The sequence below is a fragment of the Chiloscyllium punctatum genome, chromosome 2 (genome assembly GCF_047496795.1).
Source record: "Chiloscyllium punctatum isolate Juve2018m chromosome 2, sChiPun1.3, whole genome shotgun sequence".
Classification (NCBI taxonomy): domain Eukaryota; kingdom Metazoa; phylum Chordata; class Chondrichthyes; order Orectolobiformes; family Hemiscylliidae; genus Chiloscyllium; species Chiloscyllium punctatum.
Window position 1 is genome coordinate 148,844,994 of NC_092740.1, and position 20,205 is coordinate 148,865,198.

General features: G+C 43.0%; 1 protein-coding gene across 3 annotated transcripts in view; it reads left to right on the forward strand.

Annotated features, from left to right (window-relative positions):
• Nucleotides 1-20,205, forward strand: part of focad (focadhesin) — a 189,461-nt gene that overhangs the window by 113,657 nt on the left and 55,599 nt on the right. For all 3 annotated transcript variants that reach the window (XM_072590215.1, XM_072590210.1, XM_072590222.1), the window contains exons 28-30: nt 5,591-5,680; nt 9,061-9,208; nt 13,930-14,049. In XM_072590215.1, coding sequence (XP_072446316.1) covers nt 5,591-5,680; nt 9,061-9,208; nt 13,930-14,049 — 358 coding nt within the window. The remainder of the gene's footprint in view (nt 1-5,590; nt 5,681-9,060; nt 9,209-13,929; nt 14,050-20,205) is intronic.

Here is a 20,205-nt window from a genome sequence, read left to right on the forward strand (position 1 = left end):
TCTATCCCAGAATACTGAGGGAGGCAGGTCAAGAAATTGCTGTGGCCTTATACAAAATCTTTGCATCCTCTTTGATCACAGCAGAGGTCCCAGAGGGCTGGAGAATAACCAACATTGTTCCTTCATTTAATAAGGTCAGCAGAGACAATCCAGGAAATCACAGTGCAGCGAGTCTTAAATCAGCGGTTGGGAAATTACAGGAGAAAATTCTGAAGAATAGGCTTTACTCACATTTGGAAAAATATGGACTTATGAGCGATAGGCAACATGGCTTCATGTAGGAAAGGTCATGTCTCACCAACTTGATTGAGTTTTCTGATGAAGTGATGAAGATGATTGATAAGGGTGGCAGATGTTACCTGTAAGGATTTTAGCAAGGCTTTGACAAGATCTCTCATGGTAGGCTGATACAAAATGTGAGGTCACATGGGAACCACAGTAAGCTGGTAAGATAGACACAGAATGGCTTGGTCATGGAAGACAGAGAGTAGCAGTGGAAGGGCATCTTTTCTGACTGGAGACCTGTGACCAGTGGTGTTCCACAGGGATCGGTGCTGGGACACCTGTTGTATGTAATATGTCTATGAACGATTTGGAGGCAAATACAGGCAGCCTGATTAGCAAGTTTACAGATAACACAAAGTTTGGCGGGAGCTGCGGGTGGATTACCAGAGGATACAGCAAGATATACATAGGCTGGAGACTTGGGCAGAGAAATGGCAGATGGAGATTAACATGGGCCAATGTGAGGTGATGTATTTTGGAAGATATAGTGCAGGAAGGAATCGTACATTAGCAGAATCCTTGGTAGTATCAATGTACAAAAGAATCCAGGCCAACTGGTCCATAGTTCTCTGGAAGTGGTAACCCAAGTGGATAACGTGGTCAAGCCATATGGCATCCTTGCCTTCATTGGTCAGGGCGTAGAACATAAAAACTGACAAGTCATGTTGCAGCTGTATCGAACTTTAGCTTGGCTACATTTAGAATATTGTGTACAGTTGTGGTCACCACACTACTAGAAGGGTGTGGAGAGTGTACAGAAATGGTTCACCAGATGTTGGAGGATGACAAGAGATTGTACAAACTTGGTGAGATTTTGCTTGAAAGTTGGAGGATATGGGGTGACCTCATAGAAGTTTATAAAATTATGGGGGGCATGGATAAAATGGATAGTCTAAGTCTTTTTCCCCAGGGTAGAAATGTCAATTACTTGGGGACACAGGTTAAAGGTAAAAGGGATAAGTTTGAAAGAGATGCGAGAGGAAAGTTTTTTTTGCACAGAGGATGGTAAGTGACGGGAATGTGCTGCCAGAGGAGGTCATGGAGTCACAGAGATGTACAACACGGAAACAGACCTTTGAGTCCAACTCGTCCATGCCAACTTAGATATCCTAAATTAATCTAGTTCCCATTTGTCGGCATCTGACCCACATCCCTCTAAACTATTCATGTAGCCATCCAGATGCCGTTGAAATGTCGGCGTGGTACCCACCACCTTTTCTGGCAGTTCATTCACCACCCTCAATGTGAAAAAGTTACCCCTCGAGTCCCTTTTAAATCTTTCCCCTTTCTCCTTAAATTTATGCCATCCAGTTTTGGACTATCTTGGGAAAAAGACCTGGACCCTTCACCCTATCCATGCCCCTCATAATTTTATTAACTTCTATAAGGTCACCCCTCAGCCTCCGATGCTCCAGGGAAAACAGCCCCAGCCAAATCAGCCTCTCCCTGGAGCTCAAACCTGACAACCCTGGCAACATTCTTGCAAATCTTTTCTGATCTCTTTCAAGTTTCACAACATCCTTCCTATAACAGGGAGACAGGAATTGCCTCACCAATGTCCTGTACAGCTGCAACATAACATTTCAAATCCTATACTCAATGCATTCCAAATGCCACCTTCACTATCCTATCTACCTGCGGTTCCACCTTTAAGAAACGATGAACCTGTACCCCAATGTCTTTTTGTTCAGCAACACTCCCCAGGATCTTACTATTAAGTGTATAAGTCCTGCTCTGATTTGCCTTTCCAAAATGCAGCACCTCACATTTATCTAAATTAAAATCCATCTGCCACTCCTCGGCCCATCTGATCAAGGTCCAATTGTACTCTGAGATAACCATCTTCACTGTCCACTACACCACCAATTTTGGTGTCATCTGCAAACAATCGCAATACTTAAGAGGCATATTGATGGGTGTATGGATAGGCAAGGAATAGAGGGATCTTAGCAGTGTAGAGACAAAAGATTTTTAATTTCGAAAGGCATCATGCGTTAGTGCAGGCTTGGTGGGCCGAAAGGCCTGTTCCTGTGTTGTATAGCTCTTTGAAAATTGAGTGATGACCTAAGAGAATGCTTTCACTGATCAAAGAAAAAAGAAAATTTACAGCCCAGGAACAGGCCCTTCGGCCCTCCAAGCCTGAGCAGATCCAAATCTACCATCTAAACCTGTCATCCAATTCCTAAGCATCTGTATCCCTCTGCTCCCCGCCAACTCATGCATCTGTTTAGACACATCTTAAATGAATCTACTGTGCCTGCCTCTACCCCTCTGCTGGCAACGCTTTCCAGACACCCACCACCCTCTGTGTGAAGTACATGCCGCATGTATCCCCCTTAAACTTTTCACCTCTCACCTTGAAAGCGTGACCTCTCATTATTGAATCCTTCACCCTGGGAAAAAGCTTGTCTCTATCCACCTTGTCTATACCCTTCATGATTTTGTAAACCTCTATCAAGTCCCCTCTCGATCTCTCTTTTTTCTAATGAAAACAAATCTAACCTACTCAACTTCTCTTCATAGCTAGCACTTCCATACCAGGCAACATCCTTGTAAACCTTCTCTGCACCGTCTCCAAAGCGTCCACATCTTTTTGGTAATGTGGTGACCAGAACTGTACACAGTATTCTAAATGCGGCCAAACCAATGTCTTGTACAATTTTAACATGACCTGCTAGCTCTTATACTCAATACCCCGTCCGATGAAGGCAAGCATACGAGATGCCTTCTTAACCACTTTATCCACCTATGCAACAACCTTCAGGGTACAATGGATCTGCACTCCCAGATCTCTCTGCCCATCAACTTTTCCCAAGGATCTTCCCTTCATTGTATAATTTGCTCTAGAACTAGACTTCCAGCACCACTAATCCAGAATCTGGTTTCGAGCATCTGCAGTCATTGTTTTTACCTAGTTGATTTTAACCCTACTGCGAATCCTCTTGCAATGATGCCTGCCTTGAAGAAGTTTCCCTCCTCTCTCTACAAGAATCTCAGGGAGTCTTTCTCCCACTGCAACTCCCAGGTCATTTCCTCTGCCCTGAAGCTCTTCAACCATGTCCTGAAACAAACTCGCTACCACAGCCACATTTGCTTCTACTTTCTCCCCACCCCCACCCTCCTCTAGATTATCTCTCCACGCTTCAGGCTCTTTGCCTTTATTCCTGATGAAGGGCTTTTGCCCATAACGTCGATTTTACTGCTCCTCGGATGCTGCCTGAACTGCTGTGCTCTTCCAGCACCACTAATCCAGAATCTGGTTTCCAGCATCTGCAGTCATTGTTTTTACTTAAATGCATCACCTCACATTTGTCTGGATTGAACTCCATCTGCCACTTTTCTGCCCAACTCTCCAGGCTGTCTATATCCTCCTGTATCCTTTGACAGTCATTTATGCTTTCTGCTACTCCACCAATCTTCGTGTCGTCTGCAAACTTGCTGATCATACCAACATTGCCCTCTTCCAGATCATTTATGTATATCACAAACAACAGTGGCCCCAATACTGACCCCTGTGGAACACCACTGGTCACCTTTCTCCATTTCAAGAAACTCCCTTCAACTACTACTCTCTGTCCCCTGTTGCTCAACCAGTTCTTTATCCACCTAGCTAGAACACCCTGCACACCATATGACTTCACTTTCTCCATTAGGTTACCATGGGGAGCCTTATCAAACGCCTTACTAAAGTCCATGTATATCACATCTACAGCCCTTCCTTCATCTATCAACTTGGTCACTTCCTCGAAGAACTTTAATAAGTTGGTAAGGCACGATCTCCCCCGCACAAAACCATGTTGCCTATCACTGATAAGCCCATTCCTTTCTAAATATAAATAGATCCTATCCTTCAGTACCTTCTCCAGCAACTTTGCCACCACTGACGTCAGGCTCACTGGTCTGTAGTTACCCAGAATATCCCTACTACCCTTCTTGTGCAGGGGGACAACATGAGCAACCTTCCAGTCCTCCGGCACCTCACCTGTGCTTAAAGATGCCACAAAGATATTTGTCAGGGCCCCAGCTATTTCCTCCCTCTCCTCCCTCAGCAACCTGGGATAGATCCCATCCGGTCCTGGGGATTTGTCCACCTGAATAACCTCTAGCCTACCCAACACATCTTTCCTACTTATGCCAACGTGATCCAGACTAATCAAACTTCTATCTCTAATCTCAACATTCATCATGTTCCTCTCCTCAGTGAATGCTGATGCAAAGTAATCATTCAGGATCTCACCCATTCTCTCAGGTTCGACACACAGCCTTCCTTCATTATCCTTTAGTGGACTAATTCTTTCCCTAGTTACCAGCCTGCTTCTTATATAAGAATAAAATACTTTGGGATTCTCCTTAGTTCTGATCACTAAAGCTATTTCATGACCCCTTTTAACCCGCTTGATTCCTCGTTTAAGACTTGTCCTAGTCTTCCGATGTTCCTCCAGGGCCCGTTCTGTTCTTAGCTGCCCAGACCTTATGTACGCTTCCCTTTTCCTCTTGGCTAGTCATACAATTTCTCCTGTCACTGCATTTATATAGCATCTTGAATCGGCAACAGATCTGAATTCACACAAGTAAACAATTAAGAATGAGAAGAAAGAAGAAGATATAAAATGTTAACTGGACCTTTTTGAAGTATGCATCACAATTTTCTTGTTCTCTGAGAGAGGAATGAACCAAAGAGGGAGTATAATTTTAGTACAGGATTCCAGGTGGAAATTGACAGGATGTTAGATAATATTGAACTCTACAGGACAATGGTGTCTTTAATCATGACAGCCTGATGTTGCGGTGAGGATTGCTTACCTCTATTACATGGTGCTCTTTGAAGTCTTTTGCCACATTCTCAGTATAAAGCGACCGGAAAGAGAAGTGAAGATCAAAGCCATGTGACCATTACAATAACAAGGAAAATGCAGAAAAAAATGAATCTTCAAAACTGTAGTCGTGAAAATCAGGGAATCATGATCTTAAGTACGTGACTGTTCTGTATTGCACTCTTTCCCCCCCCCCCCCCCCCCATGGAGCTGCTGCAAACTGTGTTCAATAATGCATGAATGGAGAGGAATTTTGTGCGTAACCAAAGAGATGTCTGCAAAAGAAGCCATTTAGAACCAGAGTTGTTGTGAGTGCAGACTGTTTTTAACCCCTCCTGTCTCCTGTTGAAATTTATATTACTTCAGATTCTCAAGCACAGCATGCATTATTTGAAACTATTTCATGGTTGAATTTACGGATTGGACGATGTCAGTTTCTGAGTATGAGGTAATGTATTTGAACTTAATGTCTTCTGTCATCCTTTTGGCAGTGATGTCTCCGGGCAGAAGATGAATTTACTGCTCATGAAGTCACTGGATGCTCTGGAGAAATGTTCATTTGATACCAGCTTGGAACACAAGTGCGGTTTGATTACCTTTCGTTTATTTTACCTTAAGGAATGGTTATAAATTCAGTAAGTGGTAACAATGAACTCGTCAGATGTAAATTTTTTACAAGTTAAATTCAGCTGTTTCTTCATCTGTCAACAGCTGTTTCTACATTCTCTGAGCATCCAGTTCAACTATTCTTGTTCAGTTTATAATACAATGCATTCAGCAAATAATTCCTAAAATAAATAATATACACACAAATTAAGTGGGAAGATGATCATCTGAATGTACAGTTTTAGCTCTGGCAAGTGGTATTGTGGGTGCTGTAACTGAATTCTAAGCTTGATGTTTGATGTGCTTTTGTGAGCTGTCATAGAATTCTAGATTCCAGTGTGTCGAGTCCATACCGACCCAATGAAGTGCATCCTACCCAGACCCACCCCATTACCCTATCCCTTTAACCTTGCATTTCCCATGGCTAGTGCACCTAGCCTGTACATCCCTGAATACTGTGGGCAAATTTTGCAAGGTTTGTAGCTCAGGTTGAGGTTTAGGGTGCAGGTTTACTCGCTGAGCTGTAGGTTTGATATCCAGATGTTTTATTACCTGGCTAGGTAACATCATCAGTGGCGACCTCCAAGTGAAGCGAAGCTGTTGTCTCCTGCTTTCACATCTATCCTGGAACAGGCTAAGGAAAGACATGTCAGAGAATTCCTAGAGGCCTGACACTCCAACCACAGCACCATAAACAAACACGTAGATTGAGATACCATCTATCAACTCCTCAGAAAACAAACAGGAAATGACATCACCACAAACCCCAGGAACCCCATCCAGGATAAACATATAAATAGAAAGCAAGAGACAACAGCTTCGCTTCACTTGGAGGTCACCACTGATGATGTTACCTAGCCAGGTAATGAAACATCTGGATATCAAACCTACAACTCAGCGAGCAAACCTACACCCTAAACTATGGGCAATTCCTAATGAAGGACTTATGCTCAAAACATCAATTCTCCTGCTCCTCAGATGTTGCCTGACCTGCTGTGCTTTTCCAGTGCCACACTTTTCAACTTTGATCTCCAGCATCTGCAGTCCTCACTTTCCACTATGGGCAATTTAGCACGGCCAATCCACTTAACCTGTGCATCTTTGGACTATGAGAGGAAACTGGAGCACCCTGAGGAAACCCACACAGACATGGGGAGAACGTACAAACCCCACACAGACAGTCACCTGAGGATGGAATCAAACTCTGGTCCCTGGCGCTGTAAGAAGCAGTGCTAACCACTGTCATTTAGCTCATTTGGTTAGTTGATGAGGGTTTAGTGCAGAATATAGAGTCATAGCATCATACAGTGCTGGAACAGACCCTCCCGTCCAACAAGTCCATGCTGAACACAATCTCAAACTTACCTATTCCCACCTGCCTGCTCTTGGCCCATATCCCTCCAAACCTTTCCTATTCATGTACTTACCCAAATGTCTTTTCCACATTGTATTATACCCATGTCCACCACTTCCTTAGGAAGTTCATTTCACATGCAAACTACTCTCTGCGTAAAATATTTGCTCGTCATGTCTATTTTTAAATCGCTCTCTGCTCACCTAAAGAATGTGTCCTCTCGTCTTGAAATCCAACAATCCGAAGGAAACGCACAATTACCTATCTATTATTCTATCTATACCTCTCATTATTTTATAAACTTCTCTAAGGTCACTTTTCAACCTCCTGCAAGTCTTTCTTTATAACTCAAACCTTCCATACCCAGCAACATCCTGGTAAATCTCTTCTGAACCCTCTCCAGCTTAATAATATCCTTCCTCTAACTGGGTGACCAGAATTAGACACAGTATTCCAGAAGAGCCTCACCAATGCCCTGTACAACCTCAACACGATATCCCAACTCCTATACTCAAAGCTTTGAGCAATGAAGGCAAACGTCCTAAATGCCTTTTTAACCACCCTGTGTAGAAACAACAGTGTAGGTTCAATCCCTGTTCTGTCTGTGATACATCTTGGAGACCCACCTGACTGCGATAGTGGCCGTTGAACCTGGCTGCCACTGAGTAGAGAGGTTTCAGATAAAATCATTTGTGCAGCGGGTAGGTTTGTTTTTACGTTTGAGAAAATAATTCAAAAGAGCACATTCTCCATGATGCGTGTTTTGAGCATTGGGTAGAGAATGTTGGCCTACTAGACGGCTGTGGAGATAGGGCTGGAGAGCGTGACTAGCTAGGTAGCTCTTTCAGGAGCCAGGAGAGACATGATGGGTTGAATAGCTTCCATCTGTACTGATTCCATACAGTCCACCTTGGAGTAGTGCAGGGGTAAGAGATTCTTCTCTCTTTGCCTCAGAACTTCTGCTGTTTGAAAGATAAAAATTTCAAAAGGGAATCAGTGACACAATTGAAGCAATCTGTCTCCTCACGTTCCCTTGTATTGACTGCCCTCCTTTGAGCCTCTTGGGGCAACTTTGTTACCACCAGCGCTGAGTTGCACAGGACACGGTAACCATGACAGAGTCAAGAGTGTGGTGCTGAAAAAGCACAGCAGGTCAGGCAGTATTTGAGGAGCAAGAGAATCAATATTTTGGGCATAAGCCCTTCATCAGGAATTCCTGATGAAGGGCTTATGCCTGAAACATCGATTCTTCTGCTCCTCAGATACTGCCTGACCTGCTGTGCTTTTTCAGCACGACACTCTCGACACTGATCTCCAGCATCTGCGGTCCTCACTTTCTCCATGGTAACCATGACAGTGCTACAGATTTAGTCGTGCGTGCCTACTAAGAGTGTTCAAAGTCTTCGCTAACACCCTGGATTAGAGATACTAACAGGATTATGACTGCCACATCATCACCTCGTCATGCCATGTGGACTGGTTTTGAAACCTGTGGAGTTTTACATTCAGAATGTGGACTTCATTTGTTTCAATTTCCAAGGTATTAGTCTTTACGCTTATTGGACCGTTTTCACCGAGCTTAAAACTCCTAGTGCTGATGAGCTATACCTTACTGACAGGGATTCCTAAGCTTGAAAGCAGAGTAATGACTCCTTCCCATGGTCGAATCAGACTCGCAAGTGTGCCTTCTGTACATCTTCTGATCCATTCCCTTCATCCAGCTAAGACTTGCAGTGAAACATTTGTGTAAAATTGCTCAGTTATCACTTCTGTGGCCAGTATTCCCAGTGACTACTGGTCAGTGTCGTAGAGTATATGAAAGAGTTTATTAAGCACAATAATCCCAATTTTAAACTTGCAGCCTACCGATTTCATGAGGTTTTGTTTGACTTTTGAGATGTGAATGCAGAATACCCAACATCAGCCTACAGGGCATGGAGGGAAGAGTCTCTCAGGCTGCAGTGACTGTTCTCATGATGCATGTTGTTTTCATTTTTGCAGTACAGGCTGCATCCTGGGAGTGGGGCTGGTTCTGTCCCTGATGAGCCAAAGCAGCCAAACAGAGAGCCGTGTGCATGTGTCTGTCACTCTTAGTGAACTCTGTCGCAGCTTGGATGAAAGTACGTCTCAGAGCAGGGTATACCAAGAGGTAGGACCAGTTTAGACATAAGCATCTTCACGTATAAATTAAAGAATTGCTTCATAGAATAATTTAAATTTACCATTATGACCAGAATTGGTTAAATCTCTAATAATAGAATCTCTGCAGTGTAGAAACAAGCCATTCAGCCCATCTGTTCTCTGAAGTGTATCCCACCCAGACAGCCCCCTACTCTAACCCTGCATTTTCCATGACCAATCCACTTAGCCTGCATATCTCTGGAGACTATCGGCAATTCAGCATGGTCAATCCACCTAAACTGCACATGTTTCGACTGTGGGAGGAAACCGGAGCGCCCGGAAGAAACCCACGCAGACATGGGGAAAATGTGCAAACTCCACACAGTCACCTGAGGGTGGAATCGAACTGGCAGTTTGCGGCAGAATTGCTAACCACTGAGGCACTCTGCTGCTAATAAGCAGTAACAGGCCCACAACCCGGATCTGGCCCAGGATAGAGGGGATTTTCCACCATTTCTTGCCAGAAACCATTTTTCAAATGTGATTGACTGTGCTTGCCTGTTTTGCCCCCTTGCCTGCCATTAAGGTGGAGTGTCAGGGAGGTATTCATGGTCGTCCTGTACCTTTCTAAGACTGCAACAGAGTTATTGGAGGCTGAGTAACATGTGTTGAGTCAGGACTTGGTGTGTGCTCAGTGGAGGTCCTAATGCAGGTTAAAGTTGTGAATCCTGCATAGGGTTCTGTAATTTCTACCTTGGTCACCAAATATTTTTCTCGCATTCTTTTCAACTTCCAGATGGCCTTAAGGGACACTTTTGGCATCTGCAGAGGACAACTCTGCTTTTGGCACTGCCTTTTGACAAGATATCCTGCAAAAGGTTCTTTCAGGCATCCAAGTACTGTTTCATTAACTTGTTCCCTCAATCCCCCAAATTTAAATTGAAACAGATTGTAGTCCGAGACAGCCAGGTACCATGAGGACCACCTCACTGAGGTGTTCAGTTTTTAACTGAAATGGCACTTCTGTATTACTTTAAGCAACAGCCCCTTTCCCTATTCTTCCAGGTCAGAAATGGAATGATATTGTCTGCTCCGCCCTATCTTTACCTCATTCACACTTTGTCCCATGGCAATGTAATTCATTGACTTGGAATCAGCTCTTACTTGACGTCTCCAGGGCTCTTTATCCTGTCAGATTCAATTTGTCTGGTGCCTTCCAAACAAGAACTCACATTTACCAATTTCTCTTTGAACTTGTCTCATTTTCCACAAATAAGACGTGTGGCCACGTGTATCTGTATGGGCCCGAGTCATTCCTGTCTTATTAGGGGTATTTGGGTATTGCTTGTTCCAGTCCTACTTTGACCCCCCCCTCCCACAACACTTCCACTGATACATCAATGATGTTATCAATGCTGCTGCCTGCTCTCACCTGAAAATAGAATAATTAATCAATTTTCCTTCCAGTTTTCATATTTCTCTCGCATTCTGGTTTCACCCAGTCCAAAGTTGAGGAGTTGAGTTGGATTGGCCATGCTCAGTTGCCCATAATGTGCAGGGATGTGCAGGCTAGGTGGGCTAGACATGGTAAATGAGGGGTTACAGGGATAGGGTATGGGTGAGATGCTCTTCAGAGAGTCAGTTTGGACTGGGTGGGCTGAATGGCCTCTTTCCACATTGTAGGGATTCTACGGTTCGTTTTGACTTTCCCATCACTTCCTTGAATTGTCTGTTTCTGTTTCTGGCGATACACTATCCAACAATATCCATGACAAACCCACTGACTCCCACAGTTACCATGCCTATATTTCCTCACACGCTGCTTCCTGTAAACATTTCAGTCCATTTTCCCAGGTTCGCTATCCCTATTGCATCTATTACAACGATGCTTCTTTCCACAACGATGCTTCTGACATGTCTTCCTTTTATTCTCAACCAATTTGTTCTTATGAGGATGTTTCTATTGCTCCAGTGAAGCTCACTGAAAGCTGAAGAAAAGGCACCTCACCTTCAAGACTGAACATTCAGTTTAACAATTTCAGACCCATGGATACATCTCCATTTGGGTAACACCATCTTCCTTCCACTTTTATGTCATGCTTGCAAAGGTTTGTCCTCAACAAAAATGACCTATTTTCTTCTACTCCTGCCTACTATTAACACTGATTCTGCATCTATATCCCTCCAATCCCTTTGCCCTTTGTTGTGGCACCCTCGCCATCTGTTCCACTCTTCCCTCTTTGTTAACAAGATCAAAACAATCATTGTCCAGTGGCTTTCAGTACCGAAGAAATTATACCTGAGTCGAAATGTTAACTCTCTTTCCACAGATGCTGCCAGACTTGCAGAGTTTCTCCAGCAGATTGGACTTGTCAGCTCTCCAGTGCCTGCAGTACTGTGCTTTCACTGCATTACAAAGCTTTGCTAGTTACTTAACTTGGTACCATGAATAAGGGAAAGCAAATTTGGACATTTAAAACCATTATTAATCCCTGCAAAATGTCAAGGTTGCATCCCAGTCAGCTAAAGCTTCCCAGCTGTATTGCCAAAGGGTTGACTTGAAGTGAAAACAAGGATGCAGTCGACCTCTCTGTACCTTGACAGTTGTCCTGTTGATTGGTACAATCTTGTGCAGTACAGTCCAGGTAGCAGAATCGTATGTAGGCGTTTGACATTTGAGTGAGTTGCACACCACAGTCGTTTGTCATCTGGTCTGAGAATTCTCCTGGGAGATACCATTTAGTTTGCCCATCTCACTCAAATGCCGCAGGTACATGACTGGGATACCAGGCACCAATCTTCATGAATCACTTCCTTTGATTGCATGGATGGAGTAGAATCTCTTTGGGTTCTGATGAGATGGAGCTCACAAAAGTGATGTGCATGTGGTCGGCACACCTACATTTTCAGGAAACCTGCAATCCAGCAAAGTTTGGGACTTGATGCACTGTCTTCTCAACAGCCAATAAAATGTCACTTGTTCTCTTTTGAGTAGAGAGCTTTAGTGATCTCCCTAATGTAACATGAAACCCTATGAACATGTCTAGCTTCAGCTGAGAAGGAGCCGTGCTTTAAAGTTTGTTGCCATGACCATTTTCAAAGACAACCCTAGCAGTGGAGTCCTTGATTTGCTGTGAGGCTGGAGCTATGACTGCAACATGGAGCACACTCCAGTGGGAGTGCCCTTATTAAAATGCAGAGGTTTCTCATTTTGTTCCTGTCTGAAATTTAGGGAGAAGATTGTTCTATGTCTGTGTCTCTGTCACTGTCTGTTTGTTCATGTACAAGTCTTGAAGTCTGCAGACATTCTTTCACCACATCATTCTCTGTAGACTGGTAACTTGGAACAAATATAAAAATCAACAAAGACTTGGAGTTAGAAACAGTTTTTAAAAAACTGAATTACAATTGTATGCAGTTAAGAGCCTGAAATATTACTGGCCAATGTTCCCTCCTACTGTAGAATGTGTGTTGAGCTGGATGAAGTTAAGAGAGAGAATTATCTGGAGAGTATAGTTCAAGATACACCACTGGTATCAAATTTTGACTTGGCAATAAATCTGCATACATCTGGCAGTCATTTACTAAGAATGGCCAAACCAAGGTCACACTTGGCATGATTCATGCCAAATGTATACGCACACTGTTACTTGCACATTGCTTTCCCTGTTCTATCTTCCACTGAGAGACTTTTGCTGAGAAAACTTCCCATAATTTAGCTCGGCAAATCCTTCAGATGACTTAATTGCTCATGAACTCTGTTTCCTTACTGGGCTGCCGCCTGTATTACATGTAGTATATGGGAGAGAGTCAGTGATGTCTCTGCTTAAGATGCAGGCCTGTCACCTTGTTCCTTCCTTTCCAATCGGCTGTATATGCTCCAAGACCAAAACTTGCAACAATTTTCTCTTTACAATCCATCTGAATTTTTCGGTAATCATGTCATCGGAACACTATGGCTTTCTCTTAGCCACTCGCAGCAAGAAGTATACAAGCTCAGTATCCATGTTAGAATTGTAATCAGCTATTTCTAATTACTGCTGCTTTTTACCTTGGGCTGGAAACAATCTCTCTGTTTCTGTTTATGACCTGATAGCAATAACACCTTGCTGTGTTTTAGGAGACACAGGCTGTTTTCATTGTGAATGTAAAAAGTGACCATTGTCCCCAGTTGTTTATGTTTGGCACCTCTCTTTCAACCACACTTGTGACATTCCTTTTGATTTAATAATTGAACAGGTTTACTGTGACGTAAAACTCTTCATTTAACCTACATTTAAAGATGCAGTTCAAAACCACGATAATCTTATCATCAAAAAGGATAGTTTTAAATGCTCAACATCACACAAATCTCATACTTCAAACAATAGGGAATATTCCTTCTTCACTGCCTCTGAGTGGAGGTACATAGGAATAGGAGCCTATCCATCCTGTTCTACCATATAATGCAGTTATGGCTGATCGAACATTTCAACAGCTTTTATCGACATCTTCATAGTCCAATACACCAATAGGAACATCGGACCCGATTGCTTGGTCACAGTAATTACTGGGAAGTCGGGACTGGGTATAACTTTATCAAGGAACCTTTTTTAAGTTTGATAAATTAATTTAAGCTTAGAAAAATGTCAGGCCTTGTAATTCCTTAGGGTGTCCACTGGTTAAAAATTTTAATTGTCATTTTCAATTGTCTGTGGGCTGTACGACAATTAATAATGAAAGGAAACTCATGAACGTCAATTCTTTCAGGTATTGGCTTATTCGGTGGCATGTGTGAGTGTTTCTGCTTTCAGTGCTGGGATCATACAAGCTAATGAGGCTGAAGAGATCATGATCAAGCTGCGGACTTTGACGGAACAGAGCCAACAGGTCAGTGATCAGACATCTGTGTTCAAATACTGCCAGTTACAGATTCATACAGCATGGAAACAGACCCTTCGGTACAATTCATCCATGCCAACCAGATATCCCAGCCCAATCTTGTCCCATTTGCCAGCACTGGGCCCATATCCCTCTGAATCCTCCCTATTCATATACCCATCCATATGCCTTTTAAATATTGCAATTGTGCCAGCCTCCACCACTTCCACTGGCAGCTCATTCAATATTCACACCACACTGTGTGAAAAAGTTGTCCCTAGGTCCCTTTTATATCTTTCCCCTCTCACCCTAAACCTATGCCCACTAGTTCTGGACTCCCTGACCCCAGGGAAAAGACTTTGTCTATTTATCCTATCCATGCTCCTCATAATTTTGTAAACCTCTATAAGGTCACCCCTCAGCTTCCGATGCTCCAGGGAAAACAGACCCAGCCTGTTCAGCCTCTCCCTGTAGCTCAAATTCTCCAACTCTGGCAGCATCCTTGTAAATCTTTTTTGAACCCTTTCAAGTTTCACAACATCTTTCCGATAGGAAGGAGACCAGAATTGCACGCAATATTTCAATAAAGAAATGCAACTTAATAGAGAAGTCATCACACCTTTCAGTACTGGGCTCAGTCAGTCTCCTATTGTAACTCCAGTCAGAGATCAGATGATCCAGAGCCCAGTTGAATTCTAGATCCAGTGTCCTCAGAGGAGGGTTGGGGGGTGGGGGGGAAAAAAGCAGACAAAATTAAAATGTTGCTAATGTTACCGTGCTGCATGGTAACCTCCACCATAATTGTAATTACCGAGCTCATAACATAAAAACATAGGACAGGAGAAGGCCATTCAGCCCCTCAAGCCTGCTCTGCCATTTCATATGATCATTGCTGATCTCACCATTGCTTCAACCCCTCCATTTGTCCCATCTCTCTTTATAGCTAAAACTCCCCATTCCAGGCAACATCCTGGTAAATCTTCTTTGAACTTTCTCCAGTGCAATCACGTCTCTCCTCATAATGTGGATTCCAGAGTTTCACACAGTACTCTCACTGTGTGGCCTAGCAAACCTTTTATACAATTCCCGCATGAGGTCCCTGCTGTTCAACACTCTCCCTCAACTAACATAGACAAGGAACCCATAAGCCGCCTTAATTACTTTAACAATCTGTGCTGATGCCTTCAGGGACCAGTGTACATCCACGCCAGGGTCGTGCTGATCTTCGCTTCCCACAGTCCTACTGTTTATCGTGTATTCCCTTGCCTTTTGTTTACCCCGCCCAGGTGTATCACTTCAAATTTGAATGGATTGAACCATCTTTGCCCAATCTGGCCAAAGTGTGACACCAGTCCCACAGCAATGTGGTTGACTCTTGACTGCCCTCTGGGCAATAAATACTGGCCTGGGTAATGATGCTCACATCCCGTGAATGAATAAAAGAATTTGCTCCTATAATGTTAAGTCCTGACTTCTGTGGGAGCCATCTCATCCCTGCTTCATGTTTCCAATTGACCAATTTGTGTTAGCTAGGATTTGGAACAAATAGTCACCGTTGATAGCCTGAGCCAGATATTCATGTTGTTCTCTGTGTTTTACCTTAATTGCTGTGTTAGTGCACTGACCAAAAACTTAATGAGATGAGGATTCTTGTCAAGTGTTAAATTGTTTTCTTTCACGGCAGGTGAACATACAGGGCAGCAATTATAATTCTTTAGCTTTATTAGTACAGTTTGTATTTGATCAAAATAACGAACATGCCAGGCTGCCCTGCATCTGTGACTTCGATATGTCACCTCTGGCCACTCTTCCAGCATTTTTGAGCCTGTGTAAAACACGTGGCACGGTGGTAGTGTCCCTACCTTTGAGTCAGGAGGTTAGTGTTCCCGTCCCAGCTGCTCCAGAGGGATATTGGGATCACAAAACCCCTACAGTGTGGAAAGACCTTATCCAGCCCATTGAGCCTGCCTTACAATGCTGAAAGCAATACACCAGAATGTCTTCTACGGGAAGTGTAACTAGTGAGAGTTTCAGTGCAAATCCGAGAATCTCTACAGTGCAGCCCATTGAGTCTGCACCAACTCTTCAAAGAGCATTTGACCAAACCCACTCCCCAGCCTATCCCCATTACCCTGCGTTTCCTATGGCTAACCCCACCTAGCCTGCCCATCCCTGGGCACTACAGTCAATTTCCAATGGCCAATCTGCCTAACCTGCACATCTTTGCACTGTGGGAGGAAGCCAGAGCACCCAGAGGAAGCCCAAGCAGATGTGGGGAGAATGTCACCTGAGGGTAGAATCAAAGCTGGACCCCTGGTGCTGTGAGGCAGTAGTGTTAACCACAGAGCCACATCACTGACCGGGTTGTTTAGAAGATGGGTAAACTTTGTATAGCCCTGTAAGGCTTTGTTTGCTGCACTTTTTTTCTTCTCCTCAAAAGAAATAGGAGCTTTGTTTTTGAACTGTTTCCTTGGTCCAGGAGTTGATCAGAGGGGCTGTTGTCAAACCTAGCATAGTGTGCACTCTTTTAAATTAGCTTCCAAAGTTCAATCAGAACAATGTTCCATCACCCTGAGATGTGAATGTTTGTTGTTAGATCCTGGCATGACATGACTCCTCTCTTGTCAGATTGGTCTGGTTCAGAATAGCTTTGTCTGACTTAAATTTGTTTTCTGCAAATACATGTAACCTGTGGCTTCCTTCTTTAAACCCAGCGCTTGAAACACCTTTCTTTTCATTTCTCCCAAATGCTTTTAGTGGGAAAACTGGTCAAAAAAATCTGGAAATATGACAGGCTTTGCGGAATTCAATTGGAGTCTTTTGTCTATTTTCTCATAAGTCAATGTATTCATTTGTGAAGTAGCATAAAGTCGATGTGTCTTCAAGTTCATCTGCCAAAAGGTTTCTCTGTGCAGCTCGGTCAGCTTTTGCTTTTGATTCAGAATCAAGATTGTGAGACTTGAACTCCCAGTCCAGGTTCACACTCTGTGTCCTTTGCTTCCTTGATGGTGATGCCATATTTTGCAGTGAAACATTAAAGACTTTTTGGGTCAGGTCAGATATTGGGAAAAGGACAGATGTCTTTTCTAAAGTTCCTGCCCAAAGCAATTGTACCAAAAACTAATGGGTTCTCCTCATCTCCTGAGAGTTGCTATGCTCAATTAACTGTTACAATATTAATAAAATAATTCATAATTATGAAAAATTGAGACTATCTGAGAATCATTTGAACACTAAAAATGGAAGCTCTTCATATTGCAGCTGTACAAGACCTTGGTAAGGCCACGTTTGCATACAAATCTGTACGCCCTGCTTTAGGAAGGGCACTACTAAACTGGAAAGGATGCAGAAAGGACTAACAATGATCTTGCTGGGACTGGAGGGTTTGAGTTATAAGGAGAGACCGGATAGGCTGGGACTTTTTTCTCTGGAATGCAGGAGGATGAGGGTAACTTTCAGAGGTTTTTAAAATCATGAGAGGAAAAAAGTTAAGGTCTTTTCCCCAGGGTAGGGAGTCCAAAACTAGAGGGCATAGGTTTAAGGTGAGAGGGGAAAGATTTAAAAGGGACCTAAGGGGAAACCTTTTCTCACAAAGGGTGGTGCATGTAAGGAATTAATTGCCAGAGGGAGTAGTGGAGGCTGGTACAATTAAAATATTTAAAAGGCATTTGGATGTGTATCTGAATAGGACGGGTTTAGAGCGATATGGGCCAAATGCTGGCAAATGCCACAAGACTAATTTAGGATGTCTGGTTCGCATCGATGAGTTGGACTGAAGGGTCTGTTTCTGTGTTGTACGTCTCTGTGACTCAAACAGGAAATAGCACTGAATGCTACTATTAATAGAGATCACTTGATAATAATCAGGAGAAAGAACACTGACCTCTCCTCGTGTACCCTGGCTGAATGATACTGTGAGTGATGACACCACCACTCCCATTCCTGCTGTGATTAACTCATGCAACACAAAAGGGGACTTCCCTGGCCATTATAGCTTCGCTGTACAACAGGGCTTCATTAAGACCCGCAATAACTCTAACTATTATCAGATGCTTTTCCTGGTGTGGTAACATGATTGCAGAAACACATTTAATTTCATGTAAGGACCAATATTTTTAATTTTCTGGATTTTTGATTGTGGGCTGAAATGGGAAAAAGTTGGGAAAAATTGATTTTGAAAAGGATTGCTGCACTTCTGGTCAATTTAATTGACACTCATTGTAAGTGCTGTTTACACTATTTATTTATTCAAGGTGGGGGTTTGGGGGAGAAGTAAAATTGACAGGCTGGAGCTGGGGTGGGAGGCACTGTGTATGAAGAGAGATTTGGGCAGCAACAAGTTGCTGATTGGTCTGTGGACTGATGTGTGTTATCAATGACAAAGGCCTTTTGCTTGCTAGCTACGTGATTGGCTCCAGGGATCTGAGCAGCTTCCGGGTGTGAAGCATCAGCCAGAAGCCATCGGATCTCCAGAAAGGAGGAAGCTGTCCTTTTTCCTTCCGATCAAAAGAAAATGCCCCCACCTCAATGCCCCAACTGGTTTATTTCCCAGTTGGTATAAGTTGTGGCTTTTAATAATAAGTCAGAGACTTTATCAAGAATCACACAAGATGCCTGTCAAGCCATCACCGGGTCATTTAAATGAGCATCAATACTGAGTGTGACCTGTCACCCATTTTCACACAATTGTATTTTCTTTCCTTTGAGTTTGATGTTAGATATGTCAGCCAGTTATTTTGTGCCTTCTATAAGGAAGTGAAAATACCTGGAGGAGGAAGATCAGGGTGCTTAGACAGAGCGAAACAAACAAGGTAATGGCTGCAGAGGAGGTGCACAAAGCAAGATCAATATTATTTGAAGTTAGAGTTTCATTCAGCAGTCTAATAATAATAGCGGGGAAGACACTGTTCTTGAGCCTGTTGGTGAGTGTGTTCACGATGTTGGAAGAAAGCATTACCGGGGTGATGTTGGCAGTCTTTCCATGGCAACGAGATGTGTAAATGGACTCCGTGGATGGGAGATTGGCTTCCGTGATGGTCTGGGCTGTGTTCACAGCTTTCTGTAGTTTCTTACTGTCCTGGGCAGAGCAGTTGTTGTACCAGGCCATTATGAACCCGGACAGTATGCTTTCTATTCTTTTTGTTTGTGTGTCTGCCTGTTTGTGTAAGTCGGGTTTATAAAGGCAAATCGAGTTTTAACTGGTTAGTAGTTTATTATTGTTTAACTGTAGCTAGAATCTGTTTATTTGTAATAAATAGCAATCTCGTTAAATATGCAGACCTGATCCGTGCTTTCTGTCAATGTGTGCCTGAAAGACAGATAAATTGGGGAATTTTGCAAACTCGGAATAAAATGTTTAACTTCCGTGACAAATCCAGGAATAGTATTCTGGAAGAGGGTAATTGAATCCAAAATATTAACTCTGCTTTCGCTCTGCAGATGATGGCCTGACCTGCTGAGTTTGTCCAGCAAGTTCTGTTTTTGTTTCAGATTTCCAGCATCCACAGTTCTTTGAGTTTTTTTTTGATCATGGAATAGCAGGGCTTTTTCCGCAGCACCCTAACCCAGGTGAGTAAGCCTGAAGACATAAGGCCTAAAATAAAAATTAAATGAAAGAAAGAACTGTGGGTACTGAAGATCTGAAACATGAGCAGAAATTGCTGGAAAAAGTCAGCAGGTATTGAAAAAGAAACAGCATTAATGTTTCAAGTTCCCTTCTTCAGGAAGTAAAAGTTAAGTTTGGACTATATGCTCTTGTCGGATAACTCCTGTTCTCGCTTCACTTGGTATTGTAAAACTGTTTTTAAGATCATTTTTAGCTTTCTCCCAGCAGTTCTTGCCCACAAAAGAAATAGATTCAACTTGTTATGGCAGCATATATATTTAACACTGAACTGTTATTAACACCAGACGAACATCACTATTTGCACTTGAAAGTGTGCAGGCCAGATAGTGTAAACAATACGTTGTGTAGGTTGACATTGTAGCAATAATCACTATTATCCCCATGACTTTGCCAGATGACTTTGAGTAGTGAATAATGATGCAACTTCATTTCTTAATGCTTATATAGGAAATAAAATAAAAAGCTTTCTAAGTGTATTGGGATGTGGAACCAGCTATATCAGACTATGCAAATCCCAGCCTTACCAATATTAGAAAAAT